A 23,254-nucleotide genomic window follows, 5' to 3' on the forward strand; every position below is an offset into this window, starting at 1 on the left:
TTGATGTTAAGACTACACAGGAAGATTACATGACTTCAATAAGGAACGCAATAAAACAGTTACATTAATAAACTTGTCACATTTGCATTTCCATGAAAATAAAAAATACAGAAAAAAAAGAACATACAATGAGAAAAAAATAAACAGGGAGGGAAGAGAGGAAAGACAAATATCCCTATATCTTAAAAAGGTAAAGCAATTTAGTCTACTGGCACTGAATCATTTGCAAAAAATAGGCAGGAACCTAAGTCAGGTGTCCAAGAAGGCTTGGCACCAACATTAGACATCAAATACTTTATATTTCTTAAAGATAAAGTAAGAGAATGTAGTTCTTTTTAAAAATGTACCCTCAACTCCCTCTCAGTTTATTTCCTCCAAACCACTTTAAGTATTTATAGAAACATATAAAATTACCACATTGTCTTTTAAAATTAAAAATCAAAACACATACTTTGTTCAGTCAATAAAACAAATGGTAAAATAAAACATTTAAAAATTCCTTAGTTCCACAATACGGTCAGATGGAAGAGACAGCACATAAATTGTGGGTGGGAGAAATTAAATCACTATCTTCTGAATCTATCCATTACTATCAGTTTTTCTTAAGCAATAAGATTTTATTAAAACACACACACAATAAAACATAAGCCAACCAAAGTTTCAGGACTAAATATGAACGTGTCCTCTACTTTCAAAGGTTTTTGGGATCCTTTTTTTTTCTTTCAGTCAGAGTCTCGCTGTTACCAAGGCTGGAGTGCAGTGGCATGTTCATGGCCACCGCAGCCTCGCCCCTCCACCTGCTGAGCTAGGTGACCCTTCCACCTTAGTGTTCCAAGTAGCTGGAACTACAGGCGTGTGTCACCACACTTGACTAATTTTTCTTGATTTATTGTAGAGACGAGATCTCACCAAGTTGCCCAGGCTGGTCTTGAATCCCTGGGCTCATGCAATCCTCTCACCTTGGCCTTCCAAAGTGCTGGGATTACAGGCACGAGCCACCACACCCGGCCAGATTTTGGGGATCCTTAAAACTTTAGCCTAAATTATTAGTGACATTTTGTATCACTAAAATATCTTTCCTTTAACTCTGAGTGTTACATTATTTGAAAAAAGCACTGTAAGTTGCTGCCCTGTGTAGGAAAAGACATTTTCTTCGAGGATCCCGGTGTGTTGTTACTCTAAAGGACCTGCCTTGTGCTGTAATTTGTTTTCAGTCATTTTAAGTGAGTACACAGACACAAGAGCAGGTATGTGTGGCATTTTTCTAAATCGCCTCCAAACAATAATAGAGGTTGTTAAATCTACTTAAGTTACCAATAATACCTGACTTTGTCACAGAGCACATTAAAGGCAATCAGTTCTGGTAAAGTCTAAAAACCTTCTAATATAAACTTGTCACTATGGCACAATCTGCCACTCTTATAAAATCAGAATTTACTAATAGGAAATCTAAAGCCATAACACCCACTATAACACTCCACCTTACTCACACACTCTGTCTAAACATGCATCTACAAAACAAACTTAACTGACCTAATCACCCTTGATCAACTTGGCAAACTTATTTTACTGAGCCCCTCCCTTGCATTTAAATTCTAATCTTACCCCTTGAATTCACTTCCCTTCAAAGAAATCACTCCTCATTCTGAAACTGTCCTACAATCTTAACACGTTAATAAAATACAATAATAAAAAAGACATACAAAATACAGTACCAAATTCTTTAATTTTAGAACCAACAGTCTTAAATTCTATTTAATAGATATGATAAGTATAACAAGAAAAAATAAAAGATTATAAAAATTGTAAACATTCTTCATTGAAAGTGCACATATAGGCAGTTTATATAGAATAAGCTATTTCACTTATAACTATTTTTACTTCCATAATTTTAAGTGGACAGAAAGTTTAAAGTGAAATAGCAAATTCCTCACACTCAATGCCTATATGCACCTTATATAGCAATATTTAAAGTTTTTAATGTGATAAGTGAGCTTGCTTCTTGCTTGTTAATTTGTCTAATCTAGGTTGGATTGACGACAATGCTACTCTCAAGGGATAGTGTATATTTAAACTGTTTCTATGTTTTGTTTTAATAACACTTAAAGTAGAGAACCCGGTCTCACAGAGATATGTTGAGGGAAATAGAAGAAGAGATTTTAAAGCAATCTCAGCAAGCTCAGGATACTCATTTTTAATTTTTATCCAAAATGAAGGAAGTGATGCTGTATTATCAAAATTTGTTTTCAATCCTTCATCAGTTGCCAGCTTCAACAACTTATCCTGTAGAGTTACAGTTAAATTTAAATTACCTTTTAATGAAAGAAATGGATTTTGGATCCATGAGTTTCCTATGCGTGGATCTTCGTTTGATGGAAAATAAAATTCAAAACATTCTAACAAATTTGTAAGATGTTCACTGATAACTTTTCGCAGATGTGCAATATCAAGATTATTACCTACTTCATTTATAATTGTTGTTAAATTATGAAACATATCATAACAATTTGTAGAAATTCTGTTTTTCCAAGCGTCTAACTTTTGTTTTTGTCCTTCAACCTTATCTGCCATTGAAAAACATGTTGCATTCTTTCCTTGCATAGAAACGTTAAGATCATTAAAAATACTGAAGATATCAGAAAGGTAAGCAAGTCTGGCTGTCCAATTCACATCTTTAAAAAGTTGGGACCAAACAGGTTTCTTGCCTTGCAAAAACACTAAGAGTTCATTTCGTATTTCAAACATTTTTGACAGAACTTTTCCCCGTGACAACCACCGTATCTCAGCATGCAGTAATAGCTGCTTATGATCAGCTTCCATATTATCACATAATAAAGAGAATAATCTTGAATTTAATGCATTAGATTTTATGTAATTCACAATTTTTACTATGTCAGTAAGCACACTATTTAGTTCAGCTGATATTTTTTTCATAGCAAGACTTTCTTGATGAATGAAGCAATGTGTTGTTTTACATTCCGGTGCAAGTTCCTTTATCTGAGTAACCACTTCAGAATGTTTTCCTGTCATTGAAGCTGCACCATCAGAACATACTCCTACACAAAACTTAAATTCCAAACCACATTTGTTAACAATGTAATTCTTCACAGCTTCATACAGTTCTGAACTAGTTGTGTTTGTAGGCAAAGAGGCAGAAAAAAAGAATTCTTCCTTTATATCATCATCATGTTCAAACCTCACATAGACTAAAAGAATAATCATGTTCGCAATGTCTCTGCATTCATCAAGTTGCAAAGAAAAATACTTTGCTAGCTTTATTTGTTCTATAAGTTGGTCTTCCATATCATTAGCCAGTTCCTGAATACGTCGAGCTATGGTGTCATTGGAAAGTGGTACTTGAGCTACCTTCTTGGCTGCAGATTCACCCAACATTTCCAAGCAAACTTCCTTGATGCAGTCTTTCACCAGTGTCTCGGCAATTGTGTATGGTGTTTTAGACTTAGCAACTGGAAGTGCTACTTTATACGATGCCCGCAAAGCACTAACATTTATATGAGAATCATTGAACACCAGCTTTGGTTGGCTTTTTAATTCACTACTCTTTCTTTCAAAGAATTCTTTTGGTTGTGAACTAATTTCTTTATGTTTTGAATATAAATGTCGCTTAAGTTTTGATGGTTTCATTGCTTCATTAGCCAGTACATCTCCACAAATGATACACTGTGGTTTTGGCACTTCACCATCAATTATAGCTACAAAACCAAATTCAATATATGAAGGATCGTATTTCCGAGTAAAAGTAGTACGAATTCTTTTGGTTTTCCTTTCTTCAGGTTGCCTTCTATTGTTACTATTGATTTTATGATCACTGCTGTATTCAGAAAAGGTATGTCTTTTCTTAACAAAAAAGTCCATTGAAGCTTGTTTTGTCACCTGGCAATTAGGATTAAAAATAAACAATACAAATTTTATTTCCTTCCTTTAGCTAATAATGTTAAACCACAAATTAAAAACTAGTCGATTAAAAACAAAAAGTTACTTTAAAATTAAGTTATAAAAATAAATAAATGCTTACATTTTCTTAGAATTTTATATTTCTTTGGGTGATAGCTGATAAACTAAGCATAAAGTATCACACATTGTAATGTGAACCTATTATATTTGACCAGTGTGTAACTCCCACATGTGACTCACCCTGAGAGTTTAACAAAACCCAAACTGATTCATACTCTATTCAGTAAGATGAGTCCATTAATTACGTGCTTGGATATTGCAGCAATGTAAAATTGTTATAAATGTTTCTAAATACCTCTTAGTTTTTATACTTACTTCATTATGAATTCGTAAAAATAGTTTAAAGACCAGTATTAGTCTGCAGATCACTTTGGGTACCACGAGTCCAAATCATGTGTATCCTCCATATTTCAGACATTAACTCTACCTCATGGAACTTGTTAACTTAAAATCCTTCTGGCCCTATTTAATGCTTCCATTTAAATTCCAAAACTGAACTTTTCCCCAACACAAACCCACATCTTCCTACCAAATTTATCATACCCCACAGCTCCTAAATACTTCTTCACTTTTTTTTGTTTTTTTGGAGTTGGAGTCTTACTCTGTCGTCAAGGCTAGAATGCAGTGGCAGCCTCAACTGGCTGCGCTCAGGCAATCCTTCCACCTCAGCCTTCCAAGTAGCTGGAACTAAAGGCATGTGTTCCCATGTCCAGTTAATTTTTTTAATTTATTGTAGAGATAAGATCTCACCAAGTTGCCCAGGCTGGTTCTTGAACCTCTGGGCTCAGGCAATCCTGTCTCAGCCTCCCAAAGTGCTGGGAATATAGGCGTGAGCCATCACATCCAGCAATATTTCTTCACTTGCCTCATAATGTCCTTTCATTGCTTACCTCCCCACCTAAACTCACATGTCTGAAACAAAGTAACATTCAATTCAAATTTTACTAAATTCATCCTCCTGTAGAAACATACCTTCATACACACTATTTATCCCCTCAGTCTTGGCCTTCTCATTCCCCCAAGAAATGCCTGACATAAGAAAGGGGTAAAAGAGATATTATTCATTACACCCAGAACAATAAATGTGGCATTAAAGGTTAAAGGTTGTAACTTTAAACTTGAAAAAAAAAGGTGAAGGAGGTATTAAAAGTAATTAGCCTTTCTTTGGGGAAAATATATTTAAAGTAGTCAAAATGTGCATTTGTATACTATGTGAAATAATTCTTATTCATCATCATCACAGCAAAGTGTAATAAGGCTCTTCCCCGGCTTTTACCTACAGCAGATAGATATTCAAACTCTTACCCAATCTCCTACTTTGTGTGGTGAAAACGATGTCTCTGACGGCTTTAGCATTTTGGAAGGTTGAACAGGCAAACTTCTTTGAATCTCATCATGTTTCCTTTTCATCGTACTCGTTTCATAGCAAAGACTACAAGTTATTTGCTGACCACAGTCCTCAGACTCATGTTGCCAGGGCACTCCACAGATTGCATGGATATTTCCATCGCATGATATACAACTATTAGCACCTGTGCACTCTTTTGCACAAACTACGCAGGATAAAAATCTTAGTCTGCTCTCAGAAGGGCTTTTTCCAGCCAATGTAGGAGTAGTAGAAGGATTCTCTTCAATATCACTACTATCTGTTCCAGTCTCAATGTCTTCTTCATAATTGGCTCTTAGAGTATTTTCTAACTCTTTGTTGGCCTGATCTAATTCATTTTCTGTGTGCAGGCTGGCAACGAGTTCTTCAGTTAACTGAGAATGGGACAAGCCCAGGCTAGTTTCAGAACAAAATGCACCTTCACATGAAGTCTGTGGCATGCCTCTGTGAAAGGGTTGATTTTGGGTCATCTGAATGAACCACAAAAATTCAGCCCAGTGTGATGAGTTGTTAGTTTGCATCCAGGAGAAAATCCTCTTTTGAATGTCCTCACTAGTCTGTTCTCTCAAACTTTGGCTTTGACAGGTCAGAGGCTTCCCATGGGCAATTTTCAATTCTGGCCAAATATTACTAAGTTCACTGACAATCTGGCTTGAAAATTCACTCCCATTGTTAGATTGTAGGACACTGGGTGTGCCAACAGTTGTAAAAATATCTAAAAGAGCATGTGCAACTTCCTTAGGCCTTTTAGATTTTAATGACCGCAAAAAACTTAACTTTGTACGAAGGTCTTGATAATGCATGATAAATTTATACTCCCCATCAGGATTCAATTGCATGTCTATAAGATCTACTTGGCATCTTGAATTAACTTCCTTAATTGGTTTTGATGTTAGAACTTTCTTGAGTTTTGAATTTTTCTGTTGGCATGGTTTACAGAGTGTCAAGTATAGCATTATAACTTCTTTTGTGATGTTCTTATATTTTGCTTGCAATTCTTTTTCCATGCGAGTGCGTCCACCATGTCCAATGCTGAGATGTGTATCATGGAGAATGTCAAATAGGTCCTCACTGTGTAAGTAATACCGTATTTTGTCTGTTTCCCCATTTACAGCCTCAATCAGCTTCTCTTTTCCTTGTACAAGGATCACATCAAACCTAGCCAAGCGACGGTAGTCAACTGATTCCTTTTTTGCCTTAGCTTTAGCTTCTTTCACTTCCCTTATCAACTGACAGTACTTTGCTTTAGAAAATATCTTAGTATTATTACTTTTGTTTTCTAGTAAAACTGCTAAGCTTCTGAAGAATTTTTCTCTCATGTCTTCTGGTTCAATTTCTGCTTCACTAGTATCTAAGCTGCTAAGGTTATCATCACCCATGTTTTGAGACATGGAAAGCCACAAAAATGACCCTATAATGTAAAGGAGAAAATCAGTTAGAATGTTTGGGAATATAATTTAAAATATATACATTGTCTAAATAGCCAGTAGTGCTTGGGGTGCAAGTAAGGGCTATGAACACACAAAAGGGGGATATCATTTTGGCTAGGGAGTACAACCTTGATGGAATGAAGAGAGAATAAACAAAGAACTCTAGCCAGGAACAAAAAGTTCATATACAGTAAGAGTAGAAAGCCAGGGCATGACTTTCCAGAGCAGTATTCAGGGAAGAAGCACTGTTTTACGTAAAACAAGATGCAAACTAATGTATTTATTTATTTATTTACTATAAAATAACTTTTTTTTTTTTTTGGCTAGAGAAACCTCACCAATACAATAATACACATTTAAAGAGTTCCCTGAGTATATAACATTATCTTTTTTATTCAGTTAAGTTGGCTGTTATACCAACAATTGTGGCTTATGCTCCAACATTATTTATTTATTTATATTTTAAAGATGTAGGGTACAATTTAGGGTTCCAACACAATATTTTTATACCAGCTCCCCTTTGGGGCTTGTGAAACTATAAACTCTGTACAAATATCTTTATTATTAATTTTAATAAAGTAAGAGCAGCAGATGCATCTGAACTAGTGAAAAATCTCTGACTTAAGGATATTAAAAATATTTAGAATATTCATAATAGAAACACAGTACTTCACACTTGGCTTACTAAGTGTTAAGGAAACTATTTTGAAAAAATCAAAAAGAATAACTTGAAACTAGCATATCATCTCCAGATAGTCTCATAGCCGCTTGGAAAAAATATTTTCTTTTAAGTCAACATTATTTATACTACCAATCTGCAAACCAAATAATGAACTAGTAAATTTAAATAATCTCAAATATTCTCAATTTAGAAAACTAAATTAAAATTAATGATATATTACTGTGTGTTTTGGCTTCAGTTAACCCTCCACTGTCCCAATACAACTTCCTTGATTATTAAATTTAAGCTAACAGTGAATTCTTTCCTGGAAAACAGATCTATTCACAATACAAGTTAACACTATAGCACTCTGTTCTTTAACTGTTTCATAAGTAGATTTAACGAGATTGTAAGTTTCTAAAGAAACAGAGATCACTTATTTCTCTAGTATCTTTCATATTATCTAATACATTACTACATTCAAGTATTCAGTAAAAATTCACTAATTAATTTTATAAAGACAATACTCATGGTGGTTTCAAAATGCAACTGAAAAGACAATTACATGGATAGCATTTCTTTCCCTGCTGATCCATTCTGTACCATGCTATGCAGAAAAGAAAAATAAGCAAGAATAAATTAGGAAGAGGAAAGAAGTATAAGGCAATGTAAATGAGAACCAGGAAACTATGAGCCCAGAAGTTAGTAGAATCAATGTTAATAAATCTAGTATGAGCAGGATATTTAAAAAGGCTAGGGCTATAGGAGGAGAAAAACCAGTTAAGTATCCATTATACTTAACTCTTTTTACTTCACAGGTGCTTTTTTTTTTTTTTTTACTTCCTGGGTGCCTTTTTTTTTTTTTTTTGAGTTGAAGTCTCACTCTGTCACCCAGGCTGGAGTGCAGTGGAATGCTCCCGGTCACTGCAGCCTCAACCTGCTGGGCTCCCATGATCCTTCCGCTTCAGCCTTCCAAGTAGCCAGAACTACAGGCGTGTGCTACCACACCTGGCTAATTTTTTTTATTTATTGTAGAGATGAGGTCTCACCAAGTTGCCCGGGTGGGTTTCGAACCCGCGGGCTCAGGAGATTCACTTACCTCAGCCTCCCAAAGTGCTGGGATTACAGGCTGAGCCATGAGCTTGGCCTACTTAACTCTTTTTAAATGGAAAATACACCTGCTCCAGAACTAGGCCTGGCTGTGCTCCCACCTCCACTACACAAACCTTAGAATACTTGTGGACACAGCCTTCAGTCATATTCTTCAGCAGAATTTTTAAATAGTATTTCCAAGTCCTACAGAGTCATTATGTGACAAAAACTGGGGGCAGAGGCTATAATAACAGGACCTACAGCTACAATGACAAGTGTTCAACATTTACGTACAGAGGTATCTCTGATTTGTCCACCGGTATTTATCAACTTCATCGCAAAGTATCCACAGAAAAAATCTTGTGTTCAACTATTTTTGACATTATCGCCTGTTTAATTGAACTCTTTTGGCTGGGCGCGCATATAATCCTAGCACATTGGGAGGCTGAGGTGAGAGTGGGTTCGAGACCAGCCTGGGCAAACTGGCAAGACCTCATCTCTACAATAAATAAAAAAATTAGCCAGGCATGGTGGCACACACTTGGAGTTCCAGCTACATGGAAGGCTGAGGCAGAAGGATTGCCTGAGCCCAGCAGGTCAAGGCTGTGGTGGCTGTGAGTGCACCACTGCATTCTAGCCTGTGTGACAGAGTGAGGCTCTAACTCAAAAAAATAAAATAAAAAATTCAACTCTTCTAATAACATCACACTATACTGGTTGACCTTTCCTTCAGCTACATTTAGTAGAAGCTGAAATGGAATGAAGTTTGATAACTTTTCAAAGATTAGATCCTTCTTTCTCCCAAATCTCATACCCTTTCCCAGAATTAAATTATTCTCACCATTATCTTGAAGCAGGTATGGCTCTGGAGATTCACATTCCATTCTGTCTTCCATACAGTGAGGCTGGGTGCCTAAGGATTCCTCTGCAGAATCCAGAGGGGTCATTTCTTCCACAGGAATTCCCTCCCCACATGTGCCCTGTGGGACCTGTAGACAAATAGGTACATTTGGTAACCAATATAATAATTATGGTTTGCCATAGCTACACCTCAAAACACTCTTTCACTAAAATACAATATAAGAAAAATAAATCAGTCCATTGAATTCTTAGGAGTGCAAAATAGAACAAAGAGAGAAATGAAAAATGCTGGGACTCATAAAATCAGAACCACACAACAGAAACTGATTGTTGAAATACATTCCTCAGGTTTCTGTGTTTGGAAGTAATAATAGAAATGCATTAAAGTAATAGCTCCTAAATTGTGGTAATTGAAAGGAAACTGTAAATGAGTTTCAATGTGGCTAATTAAAATAAAATATTGGGTGCGGGTGAGAAGGAAATACAAATATCTAATACAAACTAATGAGCTGTTTAACCCAGGAAGGAATCTGACAGTTGTTTTAGGTCACATGTGGAAAACATTAGTCTAATGTGTTATGGATAAAAAAAAAGTCCACCCAAGTTGGATAACTGTTGGGTGGAAAGGAAAACATTAACCTCTCCTAACACTAATCACCCAGTATATGGTTTATAACCCAAATTCCAACTGTCTCAAAAATTTTATGATCTTTTAAAAACCCATGATCCAATGTTTTATACATCATTTTTAGTTATGTCTCCTTCACTTCTTTTCATTTAAAAGTTTTCTTTTCCTTTTTTTTTTTTTTTTTTTTTTTTTGAGTCAGGGTCTCACTCTGTCACCCAGATTAGAATGCAGTGGCTCAATCACAGCTCACCAGTCTCTAACTCCTGGGCTCAAGCAAACCTCCCACCTCACCCTCTGGAGTAACTGGGACTACAGGTGCACACACCATGCCTGGCCAATTTTTGTTTTTTGGAGGTAGAGATGAGGCCTCACTATATTGCCCAGGCCTGTCTCCAACTCTTGGGCTCAAGCAATCAGTCCTCCCAGCTCAGCATCCCAAAGGGCTGGGATTACACCTGTGAGACACCACACCAGGTCAGTTTCTTGCCTTTTTAAAAATGACACTGAATTTTGAATTCAGAGCCAGTTGTCTTATAAAATATCCCACATAAGACATATATCTGATGGGGAGACACCTCTTATCAACAAGAGTGCCTGAACGAAGCATATTTGTATACCTAACCCTTAACTGTACCCCACAGTACCCTTAACTGTATCCCACAGTAAAAAATATTGATTAAAAAAAAAGACATATATCTGATTGTTTCTTCACAGATTCTGGTTGGACATTTCTGGAACAATACTATGTATGTGATGTGTACTTATTGTACATCACAGGGCACATTCTATCAGATTATTTCATTGTTGATCGTGCTAAATTTGACCACTTAGCTAAGATGGCGACTAGTAGATCTATCCATTCAAAAAATATGTTTGTCCCATTGTAATTAAGTTATCTATGGGATAATAATTTGGGACTATGTGAATATCTTAATCTCCAATAGTTTCAGCATTCATTGATACTTGCCTAAATCTGTTTTTATATGGGAGGTTGCAAAGTGTTAGCTTACTTTTATAATTCCTTCTACATTGACTACTAACAATTTTCTGGAAAGCACTTTCCATCTCTCCTCCTTTATCAGTCTGGGTTTGTTTGCTTGTTTTTTATAGTATCACTATAGACTTATTTTAATATATTCTATCCTTAGTCACTTTGATACTCAAACTGTCTCAAATCTGGTCAGTGTAAACCTCCTAAAGCTGGCGCCTACATCGTTCTGACACGACTATATTTTTCACACATTCACACTTTATAAAAACACACAATTCAGGGACCACACTGTATTTTGCCTGTTCCAGATATAGTTCAACTATTTTTTCCAGTAAGTCTTGATTCGTTTTACAGGGTAACAATGTTTCATAACAAAGACTGGGTAGGAATACTCACTGTTAATAAGGCATCATTGCCTCTAAGCTTTTTTATGGATAGAGTTGGTAAGTACACTTTTTAAAATATAATGAATTCAATTCAACAACATAGTTTTCCTTACCTTTCAACATTCCATATTTGTATCTCCTTTTCCCATAGTGGAAAAAAATCCAGTCCAAAAACAATTGAATATTTATTTATTTACTCTAGCCCACAATAAACACAAAACTTTCAAAATTAAAGCACTTTACGCTGTACAACACTTATAATCACCTACCTTCGAAGTAAAACTCAATGCCTTGCAGATTTATATGTCACAGACTGTATCCTAAATATATACTTATAATACTATGTCCAAGTCACATGAATTGTTATTAATTTGATATGAATTCACTTGTTTGTTTAATCATTTTGAATTTAATATATTGTTAAATAATTAAAACATTTATAGTATCAAAAAGTCAAGATATGTATTCAAATAAATCTTCCACATATTCATAAAGCCTGCGTTCTGCTGGTTGTGAAGGCTCACATCTGTAATTCCAGAACTTTTGGGAGGAGGCGAGAGGATTGCCTGAACCCGTTTGAGATCAGCCTAGGCAACTTCGCAAAAGCTCATCAATAAATTAAAAAATCAGCTGGTCGTGGTGGCATGCACCTGTAGTTCCAGCTACTTGGAAGGCTGAAGCAGCAGGATGGCCTGAGCCCAGCAGATCAAGGCTGCAGTGGTTGTGAGCATACCACTGCACTCCAGCCTGGGCAACAGAGTGAGATTCCGACTCAAAAAAAAAAAGAAGCTTGCATTCTACTCTCATTCATTCCCATAAAAAACCAGTTTCTTCACTTGATGGTTTTTGCAAAAATAAGTAAAAATCATTATATATACACATATATATATACATACGTTGGCATGTATATATATATATATATGTGTGTGTGTGTGTGTGTGCATATTTCTATATGCGTGCATATATACAAATTGAATACAAGCATGTGAGTATACTTATTTATTTTCTTTCATATATTATACTAGTTCACATCCTTTTGTTTTCACTTAATATAAACATATTATCTGAAAACCATTGCCTACTAGTTCACATACACCTTTCTCATTCTTTGTTAAGTCTCCATAGGATCATATTGTTGTGCCATAGTTTATTCAATCACTCTTATATAAATGGACATTTACATTATTTACAGTATTTTGCTTTTACAAAGAAAATTGAAATAAGAAACTACATCTGTGTTGTTTCTTATTTGATTTTTGTTGTTGTTGTTTTTGAGTTAGAATCTCACTGTCGCCCAGGCTGGAATGCAGTGGCACTTTCACGGCCACCACAGCCTAGACCTGCAGGGCTCAGGTGATTCTTTCACCTCAGCCTTCCAAGTAGCTGGAACTACAGGCATGTGCCACCACACCCAGCTAATTTTTTGATTTATTGTAGAAATGAGGTCTCATCAAGTTGCCCAGGCTGGTCTCGAATTCGTGGACTCAGACAATCCTCTCACCTCTGCCTCCCAAAGTGCTGGAATTATTGGCGTAAGCCATCACAACTGGCTGTCTCTTATTTGTAAACAAGCATTTTCAAAGTAAATTCCCTGGCTGGGCACAGTGGCTCATGCCTGTAATCCCAGCACTAAGGGAGGCAGAGGCAAGAGAACTGCCTGAGCCCAGAGACTCAAGACCAGCCCGGGAACTTTGGCAAGAACTCGTAACCACAATAAATCAAAAAATTAGACAGGTGGGGTGGTTCGCACCTGTGGTTCCAGCTACTTGGAAGGCTGAGATGGAAGAACTGCCTAAGCCCAGCAGGTCAAGGCTGTGGTGGCCATGAGTGTGCAACCATACTCCAGCCTGGGCAACAGAGACTCAGGCTCAAAAAACAAGCAAATAAATAGATTCCCAGAAGTGATATTGCTGGGCCAAAGGGTAAATACATAAATAGGTTTGCTGGATGGTGCCAAAATCCCCTTTGTAGGGGTTGCACCATTTTGTGCTATCACTACCAATATATGAAAGGACTTTGTGTTCCCAGTTAAGCCAATAGAATGTGTTGTCAAGCTTTTGAATTTTTGCCAATCTGATAAGTGATAAATGGCACCTCAGTGGAGTTTTGAGTTGCATTTATTTATTTAATGAGCTTTAGTCTTATTTTGTCATTCAGGCTGGAATAGTGCAGTGGCATGCTCACAGTCACCATAGCCTCTCCCTGCTGGGCTCAGGTGATCCTTCTGCCGCAGTCTTCCAAGTAGCTGGAGGCACAGGCATGCACCACCACGCCCGGCTAATTTTTTCACTTATTGTAGTGACAAGGTCTCCCAAGTTGCCCAGTCCCTTGGCTCAAGCCCCTGGACTCAGGCAATCCTCTTGCCTCCACCTCCCAAGGTGCTGGGATTACAGGCGTGAGCCACTGCGCCCAGCCTGAGTTGCATTTTTGATGATTGAACATCTTGTCATCACTTAAAAGCCTTTTGAAAAAAAAATTTGTGAAAACTACTCATGTCTTTTGACCATTTTTTGTCACATTTCTGTCAGGAAATTCACTTCTATCCATGATATATTTTGCAAATATTCTCACCAATTTATTATTTTGACTTTCTTGTGTTTTTATTTGTATGATTAAAATTTTAAATAGTAATCTAACACAAAGTTTATTCAGGTATATGGTGTGAAATATGGAGCTAATGTGTTTCTTTTCACAGTGGCTATCCTTTTGTCCTCACGCCATTTATTTAAATTCATCATTTCCCCAATTATTTGGTAAGAGACACATGATTTAAACACTAAATTTTCATAAACACTTGGTACCTTTGTACTTCTATGGTTTCACTGATCAATCTACTCATGTGCCAATAGCATAGTTTTACCTAAAGAGGCTTTACAGTATGTTAGTATCTAGGTTAAGGCTATTTCCCTCTTCTATTTCAAATTTTTCCTAGCAATTCTTTCATGCTTACTTTTACATATGAAGTTCATATGTTTTAACCATTTTATTTTCATACATAAGCAATTAGTTTTGTTTTTCCTAAGATAGCAGGTAGAAATTTTCTATTGACTTTACATTTGGGGTTCTAGGTTGCACAGATATCTACACTTGCTGTATGTCATTATTACCTAGTAATAATGATTATTAGTAATCTCAGAATTCACTTCAGTGAGCAATAGCTGGTTGGCTGTTCCTCAGTTTCCCAGGGTTCTGCTGACTTCTTCGTATTATTATTGGCAGGTGATTTCTCTTGGAATCTTATTTACTAGCAATATGGTTAAGTAAAGAAAAGAGTAAAAAAGAAAGATCAGTGGTTACAAATAAGTTTATCCGGTAGGAATATTCAGAATAAAAGTCATTATAGCTGAAATAGTTTTAACTTGAAAAGTAGTTTTATAAATAGTTCAATGTGAACTATTTTATTTGTGGTTTTTTTTTTTTTTTGTTGGAGTCTCACTCTGTCGCCCAGACTGGAGCGCAGTGGCCGCTCCCAGCCACCACAGCCTCGAACTGCCCGGCTCCGGCGATCCTTCCACCTCAGCCTTCCAAGTAGCTGGAATTACAGGCATGCGCTACCACGCCCGGCTGATTTTTTGATTTATTGTAGAGATAGGTTCTCGCTGCCCAGGTGGGTCTCGAACCTGCGGGCTCAGGCAATCCACGCACCTCAGCCTCCCAAAGGCGTGGGATTACAGGCTGAGCCACTGAGCCCAGCAATGTGAACTATTTTAAATGAAAAACAGGCTAGGCACAGTGGCTCATGCCTGTAATCTCAGTAATTTAGGAGGTGGAGGTTGGCGGATCGCCTGAACCCAGGATCTGGAGGTCATGGTTAGCCATGATCATACCACTGTACTCCAGCCTAAGCAATAGAGTGAGACCCTGATGAATGGAAGGGAGGAAGGAAAAGAAAAACATATGAACCAGTACAACCTGAGGTGAGTCCAATTGACTAGTGGTTAAGAGAAGGCTTAAAATAAATACTACCTTTCCTTACTTATTTGTTTATTTATTGAGTCTCATGCCTGGCTAATTTTTTTTTTTTTGTAGAGATGAGGTCTCCCCAAGTTGCCCTGGCTGGTCTCAAACCTCTGGGCTCAGTAAAGCACTGGGATTACAGATGTAAGCCACAACGCCTAGCCTAATACTACCTTTCATATAAAAGTATGTTTACCTCCATATTATCCACATGACACCGTTTATTACACTGCTGTTTGATTACGTTTCACCTCCTTGGGAAATCAGAAGAACTTATCTAAATCTCTAGTGTATTCCTTATTGAGCAATTATTTAAGTTAATTTACTAAATCTTTGCAAAATATGGGCCTGTAAATTTAGTTGTCACACCACACAATATTTGTGCCAAACCTAGAAATTGCAGTCAGTGTATAATAGCGGAATCTTGTAGTAATCCAAAAAGGTGTCTTAATAGCTCACTGTTTGGTAGTTTATTAGGAGGAACACTGAATGTTCCTATCTGGCATTTCCATCTATGCAACTCCGTATTTATGAACCTACTGTAACTTCTTCTACTGAAATAAGGTGTCTGAATATGAAGTTTAAAGTGTCAATGTCATTCACATATACACACAAATGTTACGGTATGTTACACAACTCTAGGAGAGGTTTCACTGACTTACAGACCTTTTACTTATTTCTACATGTGGATCTTTGTTAGCCAATTAAGCAACGTGTACACCGGGATTAAGCATGTGTTAAGCATAATCTATTCTGAACCTTCACCATTTTGATATCTAGTGGGCACTTAATAAACCTAAGTAACAACAATCTGACTTGACAATGGTTCAACTTAACAGTTTTTTGACTTTATGAAGATGCAAAAGTGTGATACACATTTAGTAGAAACTGTACTTTGAGTACCTACAAAGTAGGTTTCTGTTTTTCACTTTTAGTACAGTATTTAATAAATTACATGCAATATTCAACACTTTATAATAAAATACGTTTGTGTTTGATGGTTTTTTCCAACTGTAGGCTAATTTAAGTGTTCTGAGCACATTGAAGGTAAGCTAGACTAAGATATGATGTTAGGGTTAGTCAGCACATTTTCAACTTGTGATATTTTCAATTTATAATGGATTTTTCAGGACATAACCCCATTGTAAATTGAGAAGCATGTATTCAATAGCCAATAATCTTCTAAAGCTGCTTAAGAGAATAGCAACCTCTAGCATTAATCACATCTCCATGATTAATTCTAGTACTGTGAGAAAGAATAAAAGTTCCTTGAAGAAAAAAAAAAAGACAGAAAGCCATTATCTTCCTGAGAACAGAAATTCTGATTTATATTTATGCAAGTATAGTTTACAGTAAAAAGTAATAGACTTTGACTTTTGAACTGGAGGCTTTGAGTATGGTGCCCTGCTTGAGTGTGCCACTTACAATGAAAGTTGCCTGGCCACCTCACATTGCTGCCAAGCCTGTTCTCTTGCAAACAGACTTACAGAAGTCATATTGCACACAGCTATATTATCAATTTAAAAATATACAAAAAAGAAGCCACATTGCTCCAACCAGCCATTTGAATCATCTGTCATGCAAAGGAAAATAATTTGATCTACTAGTATACAGGATCCTGGTGCTGAAAACCAATCAACTCATGCTCTGCATCTAACTTGAAAAATGCAAGTGAAAACTTAGGGCAGCCTCAATTTATTTATGCATTTATGATTTGGTTAGTTCTGAAAACTTCTCTCATGAGGACTTGGTTTTATAACAGTATTTTTTATTCACATGACAAATGAATTTAAGAATGTGCCCTAGCTATCATGTACCCTACTTATCATGTAGGAGATATTACAATGGAATATAAACCTTTTTAACATAATTGAAGTATTATAAACTTAGAAGTGCACGATTCACAAGTGTAGAACTCAGTGATTTACCACAAAGTGAACCACTTAGGTCAAGAAACAGAACATTACCAGCATCTCAGAAGACTACCTTGTGGCCTACCCTTTTCTGCAACAATAACTACTACTCTGTCATCTATCACCATAGATTTATTTTCCTTTTTCAAATTTACATAAACAGAATCATATAATATGTATTGTTTAGTCTGGCTTCTTTGGTTAGCATTATGTTTGCAAATTTCATTCACATGGTTGGATGTAGCAGTTGTTCATTAATTTTCGTTGTTATATAGTATTCAATTGTATAAATTACAATATATTCATCTTTTCCACATTTTTTTTTCCAAGTCCACAGCTAACATATATCCTTTCCACTTTTTTTTTTAAGAGTTGGAGTCTCACTCTGTTGCCCAGCCTGAGTGCAGTGGCACACTCACGGCCACCGTAGCCTCGACCTACTGGGCTCAGACAATCCTTCTACCTCAGCCTTCCAAGTAGCTGGAACCACAGGCATGAGCCACTACACCTGGCTAATTTTTTGTGTATTTATCATAGAGATGAGGTCTTATCAAGTTGCCCAGGCTTGTCTCAAACCCCTGGACTCAGGCAATCCTCTCACCTCAGCTTCCCAAAGTGCTGGGATTACAGGCTTGAGCCACCACACCCAGCTCCTTTACACTCTTAATAGGCATTTAAGTTGTTTACAGTTTTTGGCAATTATGATAGTGCTGCTGTAAATATTCTTTTACATGTTTTCAAATGTGTTTCTGTTAGATGCAAACTTTGTGATAGGACTGCAGGATCATGGAGTATGGTTACCTATGGTAGTTATTTCCAAAATGGTAACACAATTTACTCCTACCAGTAGTATGTAAGTGTTCCAGTAGCTCAACATCCTCACGAAAACTTAGTTATGTCAGCACTTTTAAACTTTTAATACATTCTGGCTGGAATAAAATGGTACCACATGTTGTTTTAATGTGCATCTGTCTGATTACTAATAAGATTGCATAACTGCTTTAAAATTTTATTGGCTAACTGATTATCCTTTTTGTTTTTGCAAAGCATCTATTCAAGTCCTTTGTTGATTTTTCTATCAGAGCGTCTGTCTTTTTCCTTATTGGTTTATAGTACACGTTTGTCTGGATCTAGCATAAGGAAAAATAAAATCAGCCTGTAAGGTCTTATTGTTTGAAAGTGATGCCTTCACTGATGTCCAGGCTTCTGCTGAGATTTTCAATGTCAAGCAGTAACAAACTGGAATGGAAATAGAAAGTAATGAAAAACAATTATGATGGCAGTTCTATGTTCATAATGATACTATAAAAGAAGTTGTCATGAAATAAGTACAAAAGCAATTATAATGCACATGTAAGTTCTTAATATGTTTTAGAACTGTTATTCATTGATCAATCTAAATTACAAGTCTTAAATGAAGTTGTGTCACAACACAAATTTTCATTAAATACATGATCTGTGTGCCATAATTTATTTAAGCCGTCTGGCTAAAGTTTATCAGCTCCCTATTTGTATACAATGAAATGAAACACTAGTTAAGTAAGGTTAAATAACCAAAGCTTAGCCTTTTTTGACAATAAAATAGAATTACTAATTTTTCCTGGATTAGGAAAGGTAATATAGGTATTAACTTGTGTATTAGTGACATCTCATCATTTCCAATGCTAAAAGCTGTAATGATTTTTTTTTGTCTCTTTAAAAAAAGAAAAAGAGAGGACATATCAGCATTCAGGTATTAGTGAAAATGTTCTGCAGGCCAGGCTCTGTGGCTCATGCCTATTATAATGCCAGCACTGTGGGAGGCCAAGGTGAGAGAATTGCCTGAGCCCATGAGTTTGAGAACTGGGCAACTTGGAGAGTCCTCATTTCTACAATAAATCAAGAAAAATTAGCCAGGTGTGATGGTAGGTGCCTGTAGTTCCAGCTACTTGGAAGACTGAGGCAGAAGGATCACCTGAGCCCAGTATGTCAAGGCTGCAGTGACCATGAGCATGCCACTGCACTCCAGCCTGGGCAACAGAGTGAGACACTGACTCAAAACAAAACAAAACCAGAAATGTCCTGCTTTGGCCAGGTATGGTGGTTTAAACCTGTAATCTCAGCAATTTGGGAGATGGAGGTAAGAGGACTGACTGAGTCCAGGGGTCAAGACAAGCCTGGGCAACCTGGTGAAACCTCGTCTCTACAATAAATAAAAACAACTAGCCAGGTGTGGTGGCATACACCTGTGGTTCCAGCTACTTGGAAGGCTGAGGCGGATCACCTGAGCCTAGTAGGTCGAGGCTGCAGGGGCCATAAGCGTGTCACTACATTCCAACTTGGGTAATAGAGTGAGACTCCAACTAAAAAAAGAAATGTTCTGCTTTAAAATAGATAGTTGATCAAAGATTTTATATTTGTTAGCAATATCCACAGAGATAAAATATCTTGTTTCTAGTATTGTCATCCTAGTCTCCCAAATTTTATCCTCAACTGAATAAAGAAGTTTCTGAAATGATTTTGGTACGTGCAGTGGCTAGTATTGAAAACATACGACACTGTGGACAAAATTTCCCTGGCCCACTAAACACTGAACTATAATATTTTAGATTATATGACCATAATATTGATTTTTATTTCCAGGGAATCAGTGGAGAGGAAATATGGTCAGAACCATAAACTCTAATAATGCAGATTCACCAGGCAGACCAAGATGCTCAAATAGTTAAAAGATTTAAAAGGCATAAATGGTTGACTTTACTCTGCTGCATAGCTGGAAGATGTCTATAGATACTGAACTCAAAACAGCACATAAACCAGAATTTTCCAAAAGCTACTATTTTGTGACATAGGAGGAAATGAAAGCCTAGTTGTATCAGAACATCATGGTGGAATTTAAAGAATTTGTTTCATGTTCCTTTTCTGAAAATTAGATACCATGTTATAAATGTACTATGTACAAAGTATATAAAAAAACCTCAAATCTATTTTATTCTAAAACAAAATTCAGAAACAGTTGAGTCAGTTCCCTTTGGTATATTGGTAAGTTCTTCACTTCACTGAGTTTAATACAGTATCTTACTTAGATTGACTTGTACCTTATAATAGCATGAGTTTCAATTTACCCAAGTATTTCTATAACTGTGGGAAAACAGGATCTGGGAAAGAGGGCCACCTGCTGTTTATAATTAGACAATTGCATCAATTCTATAAATTTAGTATACATACTCCTAGCTCTTGGAACAAACTAAGAAATATGGATATAGTTCATTATGATGTATTCTATCGCTGATTCCTGCCCCACCACCACCACCACACACACACACACACACACAAATCTAGGTTCTTGGTTCCTCTACTTTTCCACCAAAAAGACTAGAGCAAGATGGGTGGGTCTTATTTCAGAAGGAATAGGAATAACTCTACTTCTACCTCTACCACAGAAGTTTGAAATGTGCAATGGAGGATGGCAATAACAAATTACAAAACTGAAGTTACTTCAAACTAGTTATGACAGTCACTTGTCTTTCACTGTATAATTCCTGGGTTTGACTTTGAAATGCTGAAAAGAAACTTTCGGTTATAAAACCAGAGTAAATATTGCTGTATTCCCTAGAAAGTTAGAATACCTTCACTATTTGGGGAACAGAAACACCTGAAATCCAATCCCCACCAATTCACAATATGACCAATGTCACAAATGTGCCCTTGTACCTCTTGAATCTAAATTTTTTTTTAAAAAGAAAAGAAACAGCATCTCATCTCCCTTCCTCCTCCCAAAAGAAAGTGAGAATACCCAACGTATAGTGGTTTAAACAAACAGGGGTTTATTTTTGTTGCACAATGAGAAGTCTAGAAGAAGGCAGATTCTGTCTTAACAGTTTTGTCAGGGATCCTAGCTGCCTTTATACTTCTGCTCTGCCATGCTTAAACTTGAGGTATTCACCCTCATGTTTATCTTCACTTTCTGGTCACAAGACAGCAACCACAGTTATAGATATCATATTAATGTTCAAGACAGGAAAGTGAAAAAAGATGGAATTAAATTCATCTGGCCTATTTTATCAGGAAATTAGAAGCTTCCCCAGAAATCCTACAAAAAATATGCTTATTTCTCCTTGGCAAGAACTATGTTGCAAGGTTAACTCTAATACATAGAAGACTGGAAAATAATTTATTTAGGCATGACTAACCAACATTTTGTCAGCAAGAAAGATGGGTGGAATAGATACTGGGCTAGTAGTTAAAAGTGTCTGCCACTGTGTATTTCCCCTTTCTTTCAGAATTCACACAAAAACAAGAAAAATGAGAAACAATTATGCAAAGTAACGTTCAACAGGACTATGAGCCACATGAAAAACTACTAAATATGATCAGGGTATAACCCTAAACATTATCTGGAGAATTGATTAAACACCACGTCCTACTAGTAGCTATATTTTTCAACAATGCTAGAAGAGGAAATTCTAAAATAACAGACACATCTTTATAAGGAGAAAAAACCAAAAACAATACTAAAAAACAAAAGAAAAAAGTTGTCCGCACTAGAATTGAGAAACTGCCTGTAGAGGCATCTGTGCTGTAATGTAATATATGAATGTATGAAAAAAACACTCTTTCCAAAAAACGACACCAAAACTAACAGGATTTATGGAGAAAATAAGGTCAAAGGGCAGATTACTTAAAAGCTACACATTTGTCACCAGAGCACTAGTAAAACTGTAACAACTCTAGTAAAAATACAAGACATTAAATAAAGAAATATAGCCAGGCTTGGTGGCTCAGCCTGTAATCGTGTGCTTTGGGAGGCTGAGGTGAGTGGATTGCCTGAGCCCGCGGGTTCGAGACCCACCTGGGCAACTTAGCGAGACCTCATCTCTATAACAAATCAAAAAAATCAGCCGGGCGTGGTAGCGCACGCCTGTAGTTCCAGCTACTTGGAAGGCTGAGGCGGAAGGATCGCCGGAGCCCAGCGGGTCGAGGCTGCGGTGGCCAGGAGCAGCCACTGCACTCCAGTCTGGGCGACAGAGTAAGATTCCAACTCAGAAAAAAAATAATAATAAAGAAATATTACATTAAGCATAGGATTTTACCTTAGAAAGGTGATGGTATCTTGTTAGAAAGAGGTATAAGTAGAGGGTAAGGCATGGATAGAAGGATATCTTCATTAGAAGTTTAAGTGAAGGAGCATTTGCACTTTCCAAGAAATGTAGTGACACTACGAGAAACATGATGATGATTCTGGCTCATCATCATGCCTTCATTTATTTTACAGTGCCTTATAAAGAAATACACAGTTTTTGCCATTTTAACATTTCCCTTCTTTCATAAAAAAAAAGATGCTTATAATCTTAGAAGAAAATGCAGGCAACATCCTTATGCACACTGGAGTAGGCAACCAATTCTTGATCAGATCCCCAAAAGCATATGCCATAAAAGATAAGATAGACAAGTGGGACTTCATCAAACCGAAAAGATTTTGCAAAGCAAAAGAAACCAACAAGAGAGTAAAGAGACAATCAATCAAAAAATAATAGATGCTGGCACTGACCAGGAGAAAAGGGGACACTCCTATACTGTTGGTAGGTACGCAAACTAGTCCAAACCCTATGGAAAATAGTGTGGCAATATTTAAAGGAACTAGAAATTGACCTTCCTCGGAGGAACACAAATCGTTCTATAAAAGACACCTGCACACTCACATTCACAATAGCAAAAACATGGAACCAACTCTGCCACCCACTGAAAGTAGACTGGATAAAAAAAATGTCGTACATATACATAATGGAATATTATGCAACCACAAAGAAGGACTAAATCATGGACTTTCTCAGCAAATTGGATGGTGTTGGAGACAATAGTTCTTAAGGATCTACCACAGAAACAAAGAACCAAATACCACATGTTTTCACTCATAAGGGGAACCTGAACATTAATTACAATAGCACAAGGGCGGGATCAGCAGTCCTGAGACACAGTCAGGGAAGGGAGGAA

At 36.7% G+C, this 23,254-nt stretch overlaps 1 protein-coding gene across 1 annotated transcript in view; it reads right to left on the reverse strand.

Moving 5' to 3' along the window:
- Nucleotides 1–1,715: 1,715 nt before the first annotated feature.
- Nucleotides 1,716–23,254, reverse strand: part of ZBED9 (zinc finger BED-type containing 9) — a 25,648-nt gene continuing 4,109 nt past the window's right edge. Inside the window, exons 2-4 of the mRNA XM_008063780.1 lie at nt 9,387–9,534; nt 5,281–6,773; nt 1,716–3,894 (exon numbers count right to left, since the gene is read on the reverse strand). Coding sequence (XP_008061971.1) covers nt 1,978–3,894; nt 5,281–6,773; nt 9,387–9,534 — 3,558 coding nt within the window. The 3' untranslated portion in view covers nt 1,716–1,977. The remainder of the gene's footprint in view (nt 3,895–5,280; nt 6,774–9,386; nt 9,535–23,254) is intronic.

This window comes from Carlito syrichta, unplaced genomic scaffold (genome assembly GCF_000164805.1).
Source record: "Carlito syrichta isolate Samal-C Ts95f unplaced genomic scaffold, Tarsius_syrichta-2.0.1 Scaffold307028, whole genome shotgun sequence".
Lineage (NCBI taxonomy): Eukaryota > Metazoa > Chordata > Mammalia > Primates > Tarsiidae > Carlito > Carlito syrichta.